Raw genomic sequence first — 17,231 nt, 5'->3', positions numbered from 1 at the left:
CTGTTCTGTGCCATGTTTTGTAGTCCTTTGTAGTTTTTCTTGTTTATTAGTCTCCCCAGGTGTTTCTGATTAACCACACCCCCTTGTTATCTTGTTTAGCTTGTTTGCCTGTATATATAAACCGCTGTGCTTCAGTTGTTGTTTGTCGGTCGTTGTAGCTGTTTCCATGTTCCTTTCCTAAGTTCTGTGTTCTGTTGTCTGCCTGGATTACCTGTGGTTTTATTAAAAGTAATGCTTGCACATGGATTCTCTCTCCGCTTCATTCCTGCCACATCATAACACATACGTCATTTGGATTAAAACCAATTTGAAAATCGGACAAAAAAGACAAAGGTATAGACTGTGTTTTAAGGAAGGAAAGAACTATACAATCCCATGAAGCACTATGAACGAAATGTTTTTGTACAATAAACTTAAACTCTTAGTTTAAGATGCTTTAAGTAGTGATGGGGAAAAGAAGCCTAATAAAGCACTGAGGCTTTCCCCCTTTTTTTAATATTTTGTAAATAAAGTGTTAAATTAATTGAGCAAACAAAGGTAAAATTGAGGTAAAACCACATCACATGAATTACTTTTATGATGTCTCTACCTTTCTGGGGCTTGAAAGTGGTAGTTGCGTAGGCTGACAATGGAGGGACAGAAAGCTCTCAGATTTCATTAAAAGGATCTTATGTGTTCAGAAGATGAACGAAAGCCTTACTAGTTTGGAACGACATGAGGATGAGTTATTAATGACAAAATATAATTTTTGGGGTTAACTAACACTTTAATAAATACTATTTCATGTTAATTTCATTTTCCTTGTCATACTTCCTTGCAATGCCTACTGTTACGAACTGCTCAGACACAAAGGTCCAAACGCAGCTTTTGAGTAATCCAAGCACAGGAAGGTGGTCCAAACAAGCAAGCAAACAGGCAGGCAGGCAGGCAACACAGGTGTAAGGAGAATCCAAGAAACAGGAAAAAAAAACAAAATATATGAAACCAGGTTGAATGCTCAGAAATGCAGAGTAGCCTATATTACGACCCGCAAACAACTGCGTAAGTAAACCGAAATTACGGTGTACGTTTCTGTAATTATAGTGTACTTCCGTGTAGGTATAAGGGAACAATGTGTTAAGTTTTGGGTAATAAAGGGGTAACAAGCAGATATACACCCTGCAAAGAATTTCGTAAGTAAACCGAAATTACGGTGTACGTTTCTGTAATTATAGTGTACTTCCGTGTAGGTATAAAGGAACAATAATTAAGTTTTGGGTAATAAAGGGGTAACAAGCAGATATACAACCTGCAAAGAACTTCGTAAGTAAACCGAAATTACGGTGTACGTTTCTGTAATTAAAGTGTACCTCCGTGTACAGTAGGTATAAGGGAACAATATGTTAAGTTTTGGGTAATAAAGGGGTACAACCAGATATACAAGCAAATTATTTATAATGTAATTATTTTAAAACGAACAGGTACCTATTCTGTTAATATATTCCAGGCAAAAATTGTACTCTGTTGTATATAAAAGTTATCACATTTCTGGCAAAATATGTTCTTGTGCAATGTAGTTACAGGGTAATTTTGACATCTGTGGGTTGTAAATTAAACTTATATATATATATATATATATGGCTGCATGCAAGCACAGTATGATAAATTAATTTATTGGCTTTTCTTGCTAAACTACTTAACGTTAAGCCCAAAAAATTAGTTTCTGCTATGATTTTAATTTAGAACGTACCATGTAGTACTTAGTACTTACCTTATCACATTGTATTGCAATGACACTTAAATGTCAGGGCAAATATACTGTGTAATTAAAACGTGTTTTTTTATTTTTATTTTTTTATAAGAGTACCTTTCTCTGTAATTACTGTGCAAATAGTGTTGTTTCGTATTGTTACATAGTAAGTAGTGTTTGTTACCCCCTTGTTCTGTGTAGTTACAGGGTAAGTGTAACTCCTGCGGGCTGTAAATTAAAGTGGTGCTTGTTACCCCCTTGTTCTGTGTAGTTACAGGGTAAGTGTAACTCCTGCGGGCTGTAAATTAAAGTGGCGCTTGTTACCCCCTTGTTCTGTGTAGTTACAGGGTAAATACAACATTAAACCAGTATTCTGAAACAGACAAACCTAGCTTTAGCATTATCAACAAATTTCTAAATTAGTACTTGTAAAAGAACAGTAGCACATTTAAACCAAAAACATTTATTAAAACAAGTTTAACAATAAACAATCACAATGTTGAAATGACATCACTGTACAAACTGTAAACAGAACAGAAATAATCTTGAAATCACACTGTACAAAGTGTATAAATAACAATAATCGCCAACAGTTGAACAGAGAAAACAAACAATTGGTTTAAACAAATTGTAAAAAAAAAATAAAAAAAATCAATGCCGAAACTTATTTTTGTAGCAGCTTATTTTCTTTTTTCATGTCCTCAATTTTCTTCCGAAGTTGGGCGCAATGATCATTTTCACGTTTAGCGCCATGTTGTTTAAACAGCAAACGCATTTGCGCCCAATTTTGCGCCCATGGGTGTTCTGGTCTGAAAATGAGGTGTGTTCAGGCACATTGTTGGCGTGTTGCTATTTTGATGCAACTAAAATAGACTACGCCATTGACCAACTAAAACCTGCTCTAAAGTCTAAAGTAAATTTGCGCAATATTGTTTTTGTTATTTAATGAGCGCATTAGTAATACGGGACGACAATGCGCGTTTGCTTATCACACATGGATGCGCAGCAGCACGCAACCCTTTTTATAATATGAAAAATTAAAGGATTAAAATGTAAAAGATTATTATTGAGTCTCTTGGACATAAATGAGGACCGATTACGAGACAAAGCACAAGAACATATTTTGCCAGAAATGTGATAAATACTTTTATATACAACAGAGTACAATTTTTGCCTGGAATATATTAACAGAATAGGTACCTGTTAGTTTTAAAATAATTACATTATAAATAATTTGCTTGTATATCTGGTTGTACCCCTTTATTACCCAAAACTTAATTATTGTTCCCTTATACCTACACGGAAGTACACTATAATTACAGAAACGTACACCGTAATTTCGGTTTACTTACGAAGTTCTTTGCAGGTTGTATATCTGCTTGTTACCCCTTTATTACTGTAGCAGGGCGAGGAAATCGGAGGAGATCGACTAGCGACTACGCCACCCTGGAATCTTGCCAGGGACAATACAATGGAATTTCTGCTTTAAGACAACACAGGTTCGTTCACAGTAAAGTGGCAGGAGACGTGGATACAAAAATATATATAAATTTTATTCAAAATAAATACTTTGTATAAGATTCACAAGACACAATCAACAACACATAGACAACAATGTCACTATTCAACAAGACACACACCGAGCGACCTGTGAAGTCAGCGAACAAGGAGCCGAGGCAGAGCAGGGGATAAAGGGCACATAAGGTCTCCACGGCAAGTCACCTGGCCCGTACACCTGTGCGCACACACACACACGCCACTCATGACACAGCACTCGTAAGAAAGACCACCACCAGCAAACCGCCCCTGCTTTACGCACTCAGCTCCTGTAACGACAGAATGAAGTTACACAGAGAATTGTCACAGTTGAAACGCACTCAGAATTGTCAGTTGAAACACACTCAGAATTGTCACAGTTGAAACACACTCAGAATTGTCACAGTTGAAACACACTCAGAATTGTCACAGTTGAAACACACTCAGAATTGTCACTTTACAGAGACAACGAATGGAATAGGGGTGTTCACACTTTTCAATTTAAACCTTATAGATTTGAAATCAAAATACAAAAAAAATAACTAATACAAAAGAAAAAGATAAACCAAACACACACGCTTACACACACACACACGTAATACACAAACACAAAATACAACGATGTCCGTCCAATTGTTAACAGCAAAGCAACAGCGCCGTCGGACAGTAGTTCCACGCAGTCCAACCGCAAGAAAGCCAATCGGCCATGCAGATGCCACCCATCCGTACTTGATGCATCTATAAAATTACAAGTTAACAATCAGACGAATTAACTACGAACAATTACTTAAAATCTGTTTCTCTTGACAAAAGATTGCCACGCGACCCAGGCGAGAATGACTTAAATCACATACCTTATGGGTACGATTCCTAGGAACCAAACCAGTCAGGCAGATAAACGCATACATGCAGACTAAGGGCTCGTCCAGTCGATCGGGAGGACAGCGTGTGCCAGCGGAAACTAAGCACTTCCATATTGAGGTGTAAACATTCATACTGGCCGTACTTCTCACTCCAAACTTTGACTGTACACAACAAAAATGTCGCTACAATACAAGTGGATACAAAGTGTAAAACCAATATGACTTCACCTACCAGAGGAGGAACAACCTCAATAAACTGCCAGCCGCAGGAAACTCGTACGCCACTCTGAAAATAGGCTAATGTTAGCTACATTATACCATTGACAACCCAGCTAACATCACACAACATACCTGGATGGCGACCGAATGACGACCCGTGAAGGGACGGTGACTCGTTAACACCATAGCCAGCCCGTTTATATATGCTGCTACAGCCCACTGATAGGAGGAAACTCAACAAGTGGACTAACCAACCACATGCAGGCAGGAAGAATTTCATTGGCCCTGCCACAATCTACCCCTCACTTTTGTATCGTCGCCCCGACGATAAGCAAACCCTTGCCACTCAATTCCAGGGCCTACACCATGAGAAACACTGGTTAAAAGTGCTCTTGCCTTGACGGCTACACAATGAGAAACAAGTGATACACAAGTTCTCTGCCTTGACGGCTACACAATGAGAAACACTGGTTAAAAGTGCTCTTGCCATGACGGCTATACAACGAGAAACAAGTGATACACGAGTTCTCTGCCTTGACGGCTACACAATGAGAAACGAGTGATACACAAGTTCTCTGCCTTGACGGCTATACAACGAGAAACACTGGTTAAAAGTGCTCTTGCCTTGACGGCTACACAATGAGAAACAAGTGATACGCGAGTTCTCTGCCTTAACGGCTACACAATGAGAAACACTGGTTATAAGTGCTCTTGCCATGACGGCTATACAACGAGAAACAAGTGATACACGAGTTCTCGAAGTTCCTGGAGTTGTTCCTCCATTCTAAATCAACACTTACCACAACAGACAGGAGATCCCAGATACACGACAGAGAAAACGACAAACCACTCCTCCACCATCCCGACAGACGCTGCTGCTTTGCCTCAACACAAAAAAATAGACACCAAAAAAACACAACAGAACACAAAACACCAAATATAAACCAATATAACAACCCACGTCTCCGCCGGGCAACTGTGAAACCCTGCCGACTATACGCCAGATTGTAGCAGGGCGAGGAAATCGGAGGAGATCGACTAGCGACTACGCCACCCTGGAATCTTGCCAGGGACAATACAATGGAATTTCTGCTTTAAGACAACACAGGTTCGTTCACAGTAAAGTGGCAGGAGACGTGGATACAAAAATATATATAAATTTTATTCAAAATAAATACTTTGTATAAGATTCACAAGACACAATCAACAACACATAGACAACAATGTCACTATTCAACAAGACACACACCGAGCGACCTGAGAAGTCAGCGAACAAGGAGCCGAGGCAGAGCAGGGGATAAAGGGCACATAAGGTCTCCACGGCAAGTCACCTGGCCCGTACACCTGTGCGCACACACACGCCACTCATGACACAGCACTCGTAAGAAAGACCACCACCAGCAAACCGCCCCTGCTTTACGCACTCAGCTCCTGTAACGACAGAATGAAGTTACACAGAGAATTGTCACAGTTGAAACGCACTCAGAATTGTCAGTTGAAACACACTCAGAATTGTCACAGTTGAAACACACTCAGAATTGTCACAGTTGAAACACACTCAGAATTGTCAGTTGAAACACACTCAGAATTGTCACAGTTGAAACACTCAGAATTGTCAGTTGAAACACACTCAGAATTGTCACAGTTGAAACACACTCAGAATTGTCACAGTTGAAACACACTCAGAATTGTCAGTTGAAACACACTCAGAATTGTCACAGTTGAAACACTCAGAATTGTCACTTTACAGAGACAACGAATGGAATAGGGGTGTTCACACTTTTCAATTTAAACCTTATAGATTTGAAATCAAAATACAAAAAAAAATAACTAATACAAAAGAAAAAGATAAACCAAACACACACACGCTTACACACACACACGTAATACACAAACACAAAATACAACGATGTCCGTCCAATTGTTAACAGCAAAGCAACAGCGCCGTCGGACAGTAGTTCCACGCAGTCCAACCGCAAGAAAGCTAATCGGCCATGCAGATGCCACCCATCCGTACTTGATGCATCTATAAAATTACAAGTTAACAATCAGACGAATTAACTACGAACAATTACTTAAAATCTGTTTCTCTTGACAAAAGATTGCCACGCGACCCAGGCGAGAATGACTTAAATCACATACCTTATGGGTACGATTCCTAGGAACCAAACCAGTCAGGCAGATAAACGCATACATGCAGACTAAGGGCTCGTCCAGTCGATCGGGAGGACAGCGTGTGCCAGCGGAAACTAAGCACTTCCATATTGAGGTGTAAACATTCATACTGGCTGTAATTCTCACTCCAAACTTTGACTGTACACAACAAAAATGTCGCTACAATACAAGTGGATACAAAGTGTAAAACCAATATGACTTCACCTACCAGAGGAGGAACAACCTCAATAAACTGCCAGCCGCAGGAAACTCGTACGCCACTCTGAAAATAGGCTAATGTTAGCTACATTATACCATTGACAACCCAGCTAACATCACACAACATACCTGGATGGCGACCGAATGACGACCCGTGAAGGGACGGTGACTCGTTAACACCATAGCCAGCCCGTTTATATATGCTGCTACAGCCCACTGATAGGAGGAAACTCAACAAGTGGACTAACCAACCACATGCAGGCAGGAAGAATTTCATTGGCCCTGCCACATTACCCAAAACTTAACATATTGTTCCCTTATACCTACACGGAAGTACACTATAATTACAGAAACGTACATCGTAATTTCGGTTTACTTACGCAGTTGTTTGCGGGTCGTAATATAAAGTGTTACCCAAAACTTTTCAGAAATTAACAGAATGAACCAGGCTTATATAGGGTGAGCTAAACAAGGTAATGACACACAGACAGGTGGATGTGATCATGGCTGATTCGGCTGTGCAAAGGATTACGGTAATGGAGGCCATGTCCACACTAATATGTTTTCGTTTGAAAGCGTATATTTTTCTCTCCGTTTTGGCCTTCCGTCCTCACTGAGATGGCGTTTTTATTAATGAAAACGAAGCTTTTTGGAAAACGCACTCGAAAGTGGATACATATAGATCCACAATAGATATTCATGTTTATACCAGTATTGTGCCTGTTATGTGCTATTCACTTTCACACTGTTGCTAAAAATATTCTACATTGCACACTCTTCATATCACAGTCCTGCAAAGATGACAGAATTTACTCACATTTGCTGTCCTGCGCCAATACATGAGAGCAGTCGTGTTTTAGACCAAACATATGGTGACTGCGTGCGACCTGGACCGCATCAGTGAATGGTGAGATATTTTACTAAATAAAATTATCCTGTCAGAAGAAATGCGCGATAACTTCATTATTTATTTTTCCATCTGAATCATATCAGTGATCTTTTGTGGGGTTTTACGCATGCGCAGTAAGGTGAATTTAGCGTTTTCAGGCGTTTTTCAAAAGTTTCTCATCCAAACTGAAACGTCCGAAAACGCCTGCAAACACTAGTGAGGACGGAGAGCGTTTATAAACGAAAACGCCATTTTCAAATGTATCTGGATTAATGTAGATGTAGCCGGAGTCTGTGGAGGTGTGTTAAAGGTACAATATGTAACATTTTTGCATTAAAATATCCCAAAATCACAAGGCCAGTGTTATATATTTTGTTAACCCTTGTGCATTGTTTAAATTTACTACCTTTCGTTATGTTAGTGGCTGAAAACAGCCACTACTTTAAACTGCTGTAAAAATGTATCAGATAAATATTTTTTTCATTTTTTTTTGCATAAATCTATTAATCAACCTCAGTCCTGCTCAAAAATACTAAATGTTTAAAAAAAATTCAGGATTTTAACTCTTTAATTGCCAAATTCGTAAATGATGTCACTGATTTGGGGGAAAAAAAACACAAAATGACTAATTTTCAATATAAAATGTGATTGTGGACTGGATTTTTTTTTACCTTTTATCACAGTCTTGGACATGTCAAAGATTAGAAACAACATTGGTTTTGATGCATTGTTATTTTTTTTGCAGCATGAGATTTTAACTTTTTCTCCCTCATTTACTGTTCGTGGCTGTTTTTGCCCCATTGACTTCCATTATAACCACATTTTTTGATTGCAAAGCCATGACACCATATAATCATGCATTTTTGATTGTTGGTGGTTTTCCCTGTTGGGAAGAGGTAAAATTTGTAATTTTTACTGTTGATAACTAGGTGGAACCATTAACCCTTTAGATAGGCCTGTGCAAAAAAAAGCTTAGTTTCTGGCTTTTACATGGAGTATTATGGAGTTTATATGGAGTATAAAAGCATAATAAAGTGTGTGTGTGTGTGTGTGTGTGTGTGTGTGTGTGTGTGTGTGTGTGTGTGAACTCACCTTGATGCATCTGAGAAAATCAAAATATGCACCTCAGCTCTCAGAACTACATGGAGTAAACAAAAACAAAGTAAGTGTATTTATGCATCTGCTGCCTTTTGATAGTGAGAAATGCAGACTAAACAAAAACAAAGCAAGTGGATTTAAACGCGTGCATGCAAGCCTGCTGCTCATTTGATGGTGAGAAGAGCAGCAAGCAACATGAGAAAGGGCTTGACTTGTAGTGAAGTTTTAGAGATGATTATGCAGCCTGACCCCTCCAGCGAGCTGCATGATGTATCGTCTTCCCCCTCTGACACCACAGACTCAGGAGAGTCAGATCCTGATTTGGATGTGGCACCCTCATCATCCTCTCTAGCTTCCACTGAAGGCAAGGAGGATTCTGAGGATCCTGGATCTGGGTGGATTGGGAGAAACGGCGAAGTGTGGTTTTCCACTAACGCGGAGACAACTCCCTTTCTTCAGCCTGCCAGAGGCGTGACTCCAGGGCCGACGCGCTATGCCATCGCAAAGGTCCAGAACATGGATTCCGTGTTCAATCTGTTTTTTATGGAGGAGATGATTGACCTCATTGTCAGCATGACTTGCGTCAACACATACATGTTTGTACAGTCATACAAACATGTATGACTATGCTTTGTGATGGCATAGCGCGTCGGCCCTGGAGTCACGCCTCTGGCAGGCTGAAGAAAGGGAGTTGTCTCCGCGTTAGTGGAAAACCACACTTCGCCGTTTCTCCCAATCTACCCAGATCCAGGATCCTCCGAATCCTCCTCGCCTTCAGTGGAAGCTAGAGAGGATGATGAGGGTGCCACATCCAAATCAGGATCTGACTCTCCTGAGTCTGTGGTGTCAGAGGGGGAAGACGATACATCATGCAGCTCGCTGGAGGGGTCAGGCTGCATAATCATCTCTAAAACTTCACTACAAGTCAAGCCCTTTCTCATGTTGCTTGCTGCTCTTCTCACCATCAAATGAGCAGCAGGCTTGCATGCACGCGTTTAAATCCACTTGCTTTGTTTTTGTTTAGTCTGCATTTCTCACCATCAAAAGGCAGCAGATGCATAAATACACTTACTTTGTTTTTGTTTACTCCATGTAGTTCTGAGAGCTGAGGTGCATATTTTGATTTTCTCAGACGCATCAAGGTGAGTTCACACACACACACACACACACACACACACAAACACACACTTTATTATGCTATTATACTCCATATAAACTCCATATAACTCCATGTAAAAGCCAGAAACTAAGCTTTTTTTTGCACAGGCCTATCTAAAGGGTTAATGGTGCCACCTGGTTATCAACAGTAAAAATTACAAATTTTACCTCTTCCCAACAGGGAAAACCACCAACAATCAAAAATGCATAATTATATGGTGTCATGACTTTGCAATCAAAAAATGTGGTTATAATGGAAGTCAATGGGGCAAAAACAGCCACGAACAGTAAATGAGGGAGAAAAAGTTAAAATCTGATGCTGCACAAAAACTAACAATGCATCAAAACCAATGTTGTTTCTTTGACATGTCCAAGACTGTGATAAAAGGTAAAAAAAAATCCAGTCCACAATCACATTTTATATTGAAAATGAGTCATTTTGTGTGTGTTTTTTCCCAAATCAGTGACATCATTTACGAATTTGGCAATTAAAGAGTTAAAATCCTGAATTTTTTTTAAACATAAAAAAAATTTAAAAAAATATTTATCTGATATATTTTTACAGCAGTTTAAAGTAGTGGCTGTTTTCAGCCACAAACATAACGAAAGGGTAGTAAATTTGCCCACAGTGTACTGTTGAGTTTTTGAAAAATTTCAAAGCATTTTCCCAAAATATGTGTCAAAATAAGATTTGTCACCAAAAATCATTCCATTTGCTGAAACACAGAGAAAGTTATGGCCAAATTTAGACTAAAAAATACCCCATAGTGGATGAAAACATCCCCAACAGCACATAAGGGTTAAGTTGATTACTTACAATATCCCAAATGTTTCCAACTATTTTTAAATCGTGAGAAAATTGCGAAAATTTTAACCAAGGAAATGGGGCGTGTGAGCAGAGTCATATCCAGAGAATGTCTAATAAGGGGAGAAGTTCCACTCTCAGTAAACTTCTGGCTTCTGAACTGGTTGCAGTTCCAATCTGGTTCCATATGAGGGCGCTCACAGGACGAGTGCAGAATGAATGGAGGTCTATGGTGCTATACCCCTCAAAATCCACTTTTCTCAGGATATAATTTTTTGTCTAGTAATTTGAATGTTGTATTCGAAAGGAGATGCAAAGAAATTACACATTGCTTGGTGTTAGATTTTTTAGAGTCACTTATTTGCTTTAAAAAGTATTTTAAAATGTCAATGACATCATACACAGCGTACGACCAGAGATACTGCTTTACGGCAATCCTTCAGTCACTTTGGTGCTTCTGCGCTCTCCAGTTTATTTTCTCTTGAGGCATCGACAACACAGCTGCCACAGGCAAATACACGTGCTAGAAGAGTTTTTGTTTTGTTTGTTTCTGGTCCCGCTTCGGATGCCACGATGCCATCAAGCGGTATCTCTGGTCGTAATCAGTCCTTCACTGACCAATCAGCGTTCATTAGCAGAATGCTGGTGTGTTATGGGCAACAACAACTCAACCTGTAAGAAATCGAAAGGACATAAGTACTCGTTCATTCAACTTTCGACCTATAATCTACAATCAAATCTGAGATTTCTCAACGGCAATCAGGTGAAAGAGACAAATTTAGCCGTCTAGCTCCATAGACTCCCATTCATTTTGCACTCATGAGCGTTCCACCAGTGGAACTCTGGTGGAACTACAACCAAAATTCGGAACAATAGGACTTAATAGGGAGTGTCCAGGCTCTCCGTAGATGGGCTCTGGTGGAGTCCTGGACAAATGCGGAAGTTGTAGTTGTAGTGTCTATCAAGCAACAAACGTTAGCTTGTCTCGTGCAGTCGTTATGGAACACAATTATTCTTTACCGATTGCAGCTGACTCTGTCGACAAAGACAAGTTCCATAAACATAAACGTCAACGTACGGGTATTATTGCTTTAGGTTTGTGTTTAGTTTATTGACATTGTTTATCACGTCTGGGGCCTGTTGCACAAAACTAGGATAAGGGATTAAGCCAGGATATCTTGGTGATCCTGGCTCAATTGATCCGTAATCCGGTTGCACTAAAGATGGATAGGGGGCAGGAGGATATGTTATGGTATAAATTACCATGGAGATTTATTCTGTGGAGCTAGCCTGCTCCAGACCAGGCTAAATTCCAGGATCTATTTAATCTCATCCCTAATGTCAGTCAGCAGTCACCACAAATGGAAACCAATAGTTATTTCACTGCTCACTATACATTGTTATCACATATAACTAGACCCACTGTCATTATTTAAACGTTTGTGATCATTAATTTCAATCATTTTGGATAATGATTTTTAGATGATGTTGCTATCATTAGATAATTTACAGTTTCCCATAGACTATAAGGCTATATATAAAATGATAGAATATTAGGGCCACAGAGGGAAAAAAAAAGACAAGTCATAATATTGTAACCAGTTGTTTTAAAGGAGGACAGTTGTTAAAATGACAGATGTGGGGCATTTCGTGAAATTGTACTTCAGTATGGTTTCATAAACAAAGACATGCTGATGTGCCAGAATATTAAGTATCACATTGTCATAAGTATCAAAACTGTAAAAAGAATATGTAGCTTTTCTGCAGAAAGAACCAGCCTCATAAATTTGTGACTATCCTTTTTCCTCAGTGTGGCCCTAGTACTCTGTCATATAAACAAATACACAAATACACATTCCATATGAATATAAAAACACAATGTGTAACATTATGTTCCTTTATTGAATAAGGACAAAACAAAGCAGGTGTAAACCATCAGCTCCTTTCAAAACTGAAGTCACAGTGACTCTACAAGATGGAAAGCACAGAATCAAAGCATATTATACAAAAATGATACATACACATTCAAAGGTCTGTATATAACACACCCTGCATGTCTGCACACTAAAATAAATGCAGGACAAATCCATACACATCAACTGAACAGACAAATGAATGGATGCAGTAGCCTCCCTGCAGCCTTGTATTACACACAGTATACCGCACAAACATCATAAGAGGCCAAATTCGTAAAAAAACGAACCCAAAAAAACCCAAATTCCTCTGCCACCGCAGGACATATTTAACCAAAATTGAAAGCACACATACTAACTAAAATAATTCAACACATATTGGTCCCTCAGCAGCCGACCACTGTCGTCATCAGGGAAGATTGCCGGATTGTCCCAGTCCATGGCTGGTGGCACTCTGGGGGCCCTCTCCTTCCTCAGGCAGGCCACATTGTGGAGGACAGCACAAGCCACAGTAATATCACATGCCCTAACAGGGCTGACCCTTAATTTGTGAAGGCAGTGAAAGCGTGCCTTCAGGAGGCCAAAGGTCATTTCAACTCTGGCCCTGGTCCTGGCATGGGCATGGTTGTAGGCCTGCTGTGCTTCCTGGGGTTCTGTGAAAGGTGTCAGGAGAAAAGGCTGGCAGCCATACCCCCTGTCTCCCAGCAACACACCAGAGAATTCACCTGTCAACACAAAATCTCATCATTACTACCTCATAAACACAGTGATATTCTTGACACAGCCATGATGGTTATAAATAGGGGTTGTGTGGCTTACCTTGTGATAGGCACTGATAGATTTCAGAGGCCCGAAAGATTCTGGAGTCATGGACTGAGCCAGGCCATTTTGCCACAACATTGCTGATCACACAGTCAGCATTGCAGACCATCTGAAATCATAAGATGAGGAATATTACACCAATCAATGCACATCACTGGCAATGCAGAGTGTTCGTCAATGGACAATATCAAAAAGTTATGTTCACCTGAACATTAATGCTGTGAAAGGATTTCCTATTCACAAAATCGGCCTCATGGGCACATGAGGGGGCTTTTATCCTTATGTGTGTGCAGTCCACTGCACCAATGACATTGGGGAAACCTGTCACACAAAGTAATGAGTATCCTACTATGTGTTAACAGTTGTCCTGTAATTTGTAGATCCTCTTACCTGCAATCCTATAGAACTCCTCTTTGATGTCACAGAGTCTTCTGTGGCCAGGGAAGGAGATGAAGACATCTGCTAATGCTTTGATAGCCAGACACACACTCCTTATTGTGCGGCAAATTGTGGCCTTGTTCAGCTGTTCTGCATCCCCCACTGAGTACAGGAAGGCTCCACTAGCAAAAAAGCGCAAGGCCACACAAACCATTTGCTCCACACTCAGTGCATGGCTCCGTGCAGTGCGGTGCTTAATCCTGGGACCCAGTAGTCTGCATAGATACCTGATGCCATCTGCAGAAAACCTGTATCTTTCATATAGATGGTCATCAGGGAAGGCCAGTGGGTCCAACCGGTCCCTGAAGACCCTTTCTCGCCTGAAGGCTCTCCTCAGCACAAGTGCTTCTTCATCCACCACATCTCGCAAGAATGGGCATGCCATTGTCAGAGCAGAAAGGAACACACAATTTTGGGCCTTCATATAGGCTAGTGGCCACACCTGGTGCTGGGGGGGTGGGCAAAAGAGGCCGGTGCCTTATAACGATGACTTGGTTGTACTGATTGCTGGGAAAAAAAAAAAAACCTTAGAAAGATGCCACCGTCCTGTGTGCTCACAATAAGAGCTCATATGTCATGGCTCACTTGACTTTACGAGAATATACCTAATTTTTATTTTGAGCTGTGTCATCTTCTTGGAGCTGGGGGAGGAAAGAAAAATAATGATTAATACATTTGTGTTACAGTTAGCATACAGTGTACATTGAAGGCATATCTCACCTCCCTCTCAAGTTTTTTTATTTCAAGGTCCAGTTTCCTAATTGTCCTCTTTTTTATTTCGGACTCCAGTGCAAGATTTTCCATCTTTTTCTTCTTGTACTGAATGTCTATGTCTGCCAGTTCTATTTGGCGCCGGAGGTGGTTGCCATACAACTTTCTGATAGCTTGTGAGCTCTGTGAACGCAATACAATTAGCGCAGCTGGAATTTGGCAGGATGTGGTGTCCTTTTATTAATACGCACTGTATAGCATCTGGGTCCTGTAAAAGAAATTAGATTTTTTGATTTTGATGAGGACTCCTCACCATTGTAGAGTAAATGGTACTTTCACAGTCTTAACATGATACCTCATGCCTTCTGGAATCCAGAGAGATGGTCTCCTCCTCATCATCGTCTCCATCATGTGCTGTTGCTGCTGCACTGGGGCTTTCACCCTATCACATTTAATCGGATTCATATTGAAGCTAGTAGACAAGACATGCCAGGCCTACAGTATGCCTTTGATGGAGTACTCACTGGATCAGCATCGTCTGGTGCTTGTGCTGGTGGCTCTAACAGGAACACAGTGCTGCCAGACACTGCAAGGCAATAGGTAAACCAAAGTCAGACAGTCCAAATTGATTCAATATGAATGTGGTTGTATCCCATGTAGAGATGGAAGGACATACCTTGAATGAAGCGGGTGGCATCTTGGGAGGAACCTATGCTCGTCTCTTTCCCCCCAGGGATCCCCTCTAAGACGGGCCTGCCTTTATTTAGCTCCAAGGCCATGTCCTCTGCTGGGGTAAGGTCAGCCTTTGGTGACCCACCACCCGTGCCTTGTCTGTGGGTATTCTTTTTCACTGCTAAAACAGTACAGACAATGTGTGAGCAGGCACCTTCTGGGTACAATATATGCTTGTGCTTTGTTAAATATTAGTCAGGGACCATACCATTCTGCAGAATGTTCTTGTATTTGATTTTGACCTGCTGCCATGTCCGTTTTGGCCCGTTCATGTTTAATCTACAGCACACACACACACACACACACACACACACACACACACACACACACACACACACACACACACACACACACACACACACACACACACACACACACACACACACACACACACACACACACACACACACACACACACACAGCAAAAAATGACTTGGTATTTTTGTCTTGTTTTCAGTAAAAATATCAAAAAAAAAAAAAATCTTAAATAAAGATGTATTTTCTTGATTTGCTAAATGACCTAGCAAAATAAGTATAGTTTAGACAAAAAATATAAACTTTAAGTAAATGTGTGCTTAAAACAAGCAAAAAAAATAAAAAATCTGTCAATATAATAAGAAAAATTCTCTTGAAATAAGTTTACTTTTTCCATAAACACTTAATTTTAGAAAAGTTCTCTTGTTTCACTGGCAGATTTTTTTGCTTATTTTCCTAGGTAATTTTGCTCAAGAAAATATTTAAGATTTTTTTTAGATATTTTTTTTTTACTGAAAACAAGACAAAAATATTAAGTAAGAAAGACATTTTTGCAGTGCAGTGAGCAACCGACCTTGGGTCCTTTGAAAGGCGCTATATAAATTAAAGTGATTATTATTATAGCTCATCTATTTATTCAATTAAATTTTATTTATATAGCACTTTTCACAATTGTTTCATTCTGTCAAAGCAGCTTTACATTAATAAAAGCAGGAGAAACACAAAAAAAAACGGTGGACAACATAAGAAGCAGAGTACAACGGCTAAGATTAAACCGTACTGAGCGTAGTAACGTTAAATAATAATGTAAGGCTTTAATAATAATTTATCATAGCTTTATACAGCGTGATGGAGTTACTTTACACAATTTCACTCATATCTGCAGTGCATTTCAATTAAAAATTTAACCGTTTCATAATTACAGTACAACTGCGTTTTTGGAGATGTGAATTAAATATTTGAATTGTAATTGTGATGTTTCAGCGGAGCGGTGAGTGTGTAATTGTGCACTACTTACGCATTCAGGCGGTCTGCAATACTTTGCCACGCTTTTTCTCTTTGCTTTATCACTGTGGCGGTGTTGCCTTTCTTCTTAATTATATATTTTACCTCCTCGTATGCCTCCATGAGGATTTGTGCTTCCGACGGGGAAAAGTACGCGGCTCTAGTTGCCATGGTAAATCAGTTAATCTGTGATCTGTGGCGGGGTCTATTTGAGTGAGCCGTGAGCGCGCACCTATCCAGGATTGGTTTCACCTGGCTTAATGAATCCGTGTCTGCTCATCCTGGCTTGGTCTTTGTGCAACCAATTAAGCCTGGACGCACATGTTTTGGCTTCATTGAGCTCAGCTGAGTCATTTATCCCGGATGTCTTAATTCTACTTTTGTGCAACAGGCCTCAGGTGTTTATGGCCATGTAAATAAATATAGTGTGGCAAGCAGGACGAGGCAGAGGGCCGTGAGAGAGCGGCACGAGGCCGGTGGCGTGATTACTGATGAGTGACACCTGCGTCACCGGTCTCGTATCTCTCACGGAGGAGCGGAAGCATAAAGGGGGAGCGACGACAGTGAAGAGCGAGAGAGGACAGGCCTGAACTTGTGTTGTGTTTTGTTTTATTGTGACAGCAGTCGTCCGTGAGGGGCTGCTGTCTTTTACTTTCGTTTTGTATTTGTTTTATTTTTATCATTA

At 40.2% G+C, this 17,231-nt stretch overlaps 1 protein-coding gene across 4 annotated transcripts; it reads right to left on the bottom strand.

Annotated features, from left to right (window-relative positions):
• Positions 1–12,530: 12,530 nt before the first annotated feature.
• Positions 12,531–16,962, bottom strand: LOC311093281 (putative nuclease HARBI1). Of its 4 annotated transcripts, XM_084130559.1 has the most exons (8): positions 16,560–16,962; positions 15,495–15,565; positions 15,231–15,407; positions 15,079–15,140; positions 14,910–14,996; positions 14,564–14,737; positions 14,449–14,484; positions 14,096–14,350 (listed from the first exon to the last, which is right to left on the bottom strand). In XM_084130559.1, the coding sequence occupies exons 1-7, from the start codon at positions 16,715–16,717 to the stop codon at positions 14,449–14,451; spliced, it is 765 nt and encodes a 254-aa protein (XP_083986685.1). In that variant the 5' UTR covers positions 16,718–16,962; the 3' UTR covers positions 14,096–14,350. The 4 variants fall into 4 exon arrangements, with proteins under 4 accessions (XP_083986684.1, XP_083986683.1, XP_083986686.1 ...); XM_084130558.1 differs by lacking the exons at positions 14,096–14,350; positions 14,449–14,484; positions 14,564–14,737; positions 14,910–14,996; positions 16,560–16,962 and adding exons at positions 12,531–13,308; positions 13,403–13,514 and having other exon boundaries at positions 15,495–15,611; XM_084130557.1 differs by lacking the exons at positions 14,910–14,996; positions 15,079–15,140; positions 15,231–15,407; positions 15,495–15,565; positions 16,560–16,962 and adding exons at positions 12,531–13,308; positions 13,403–13,514; positions 13,611–13,726 and having other exon boundaries at positions 13,796–14,350; positions 14,449–14,696.
• Between the last annotated feature and the right edge of the window lie 269 nt (positions 16,963–17,231).

This window comes from Abramis brama, assembly GCF_963993115.1.
Source record: "Abramis brama genome assembly, chromosome: 12".
In the NCBI taxonomy this organism is placed as follows: Eukaryota; Metazoa; Chordata; class Actinopteri; order Cypriniformes; family Leuciscidae; genus Abramis; species Abramis brama.
Note: the sequence above shows the minus strand (reverse complement) of the source record. Positions and strands in the feature narration are given on the sequence as shown.

Bases quoted from the DNA above. Each gene is read 5' to 3' on its own strand.
- LOC311093281 (XM_084130557.1), bottom strand. From the start codon at position 14,267: ATGAAGGCCCAAAATTGTGTGTTCCTTTCTGCTCTGACAATGGCATGC. The intron at 13,727-13,795 runs GTAAGAGGATCT...TTTGTGTGACAG, and splicing joins GGAGTTCTATAGGATTGCAG to GTTTCCCCAATGTCATTGGT. The intron at 13,515-13,610 runs GTGAACATAACT...TTATGATTTCAG, and splicing joins TTCACAGCATTAATGTTCAG to ATGGTCTGCAATGCTGACTG.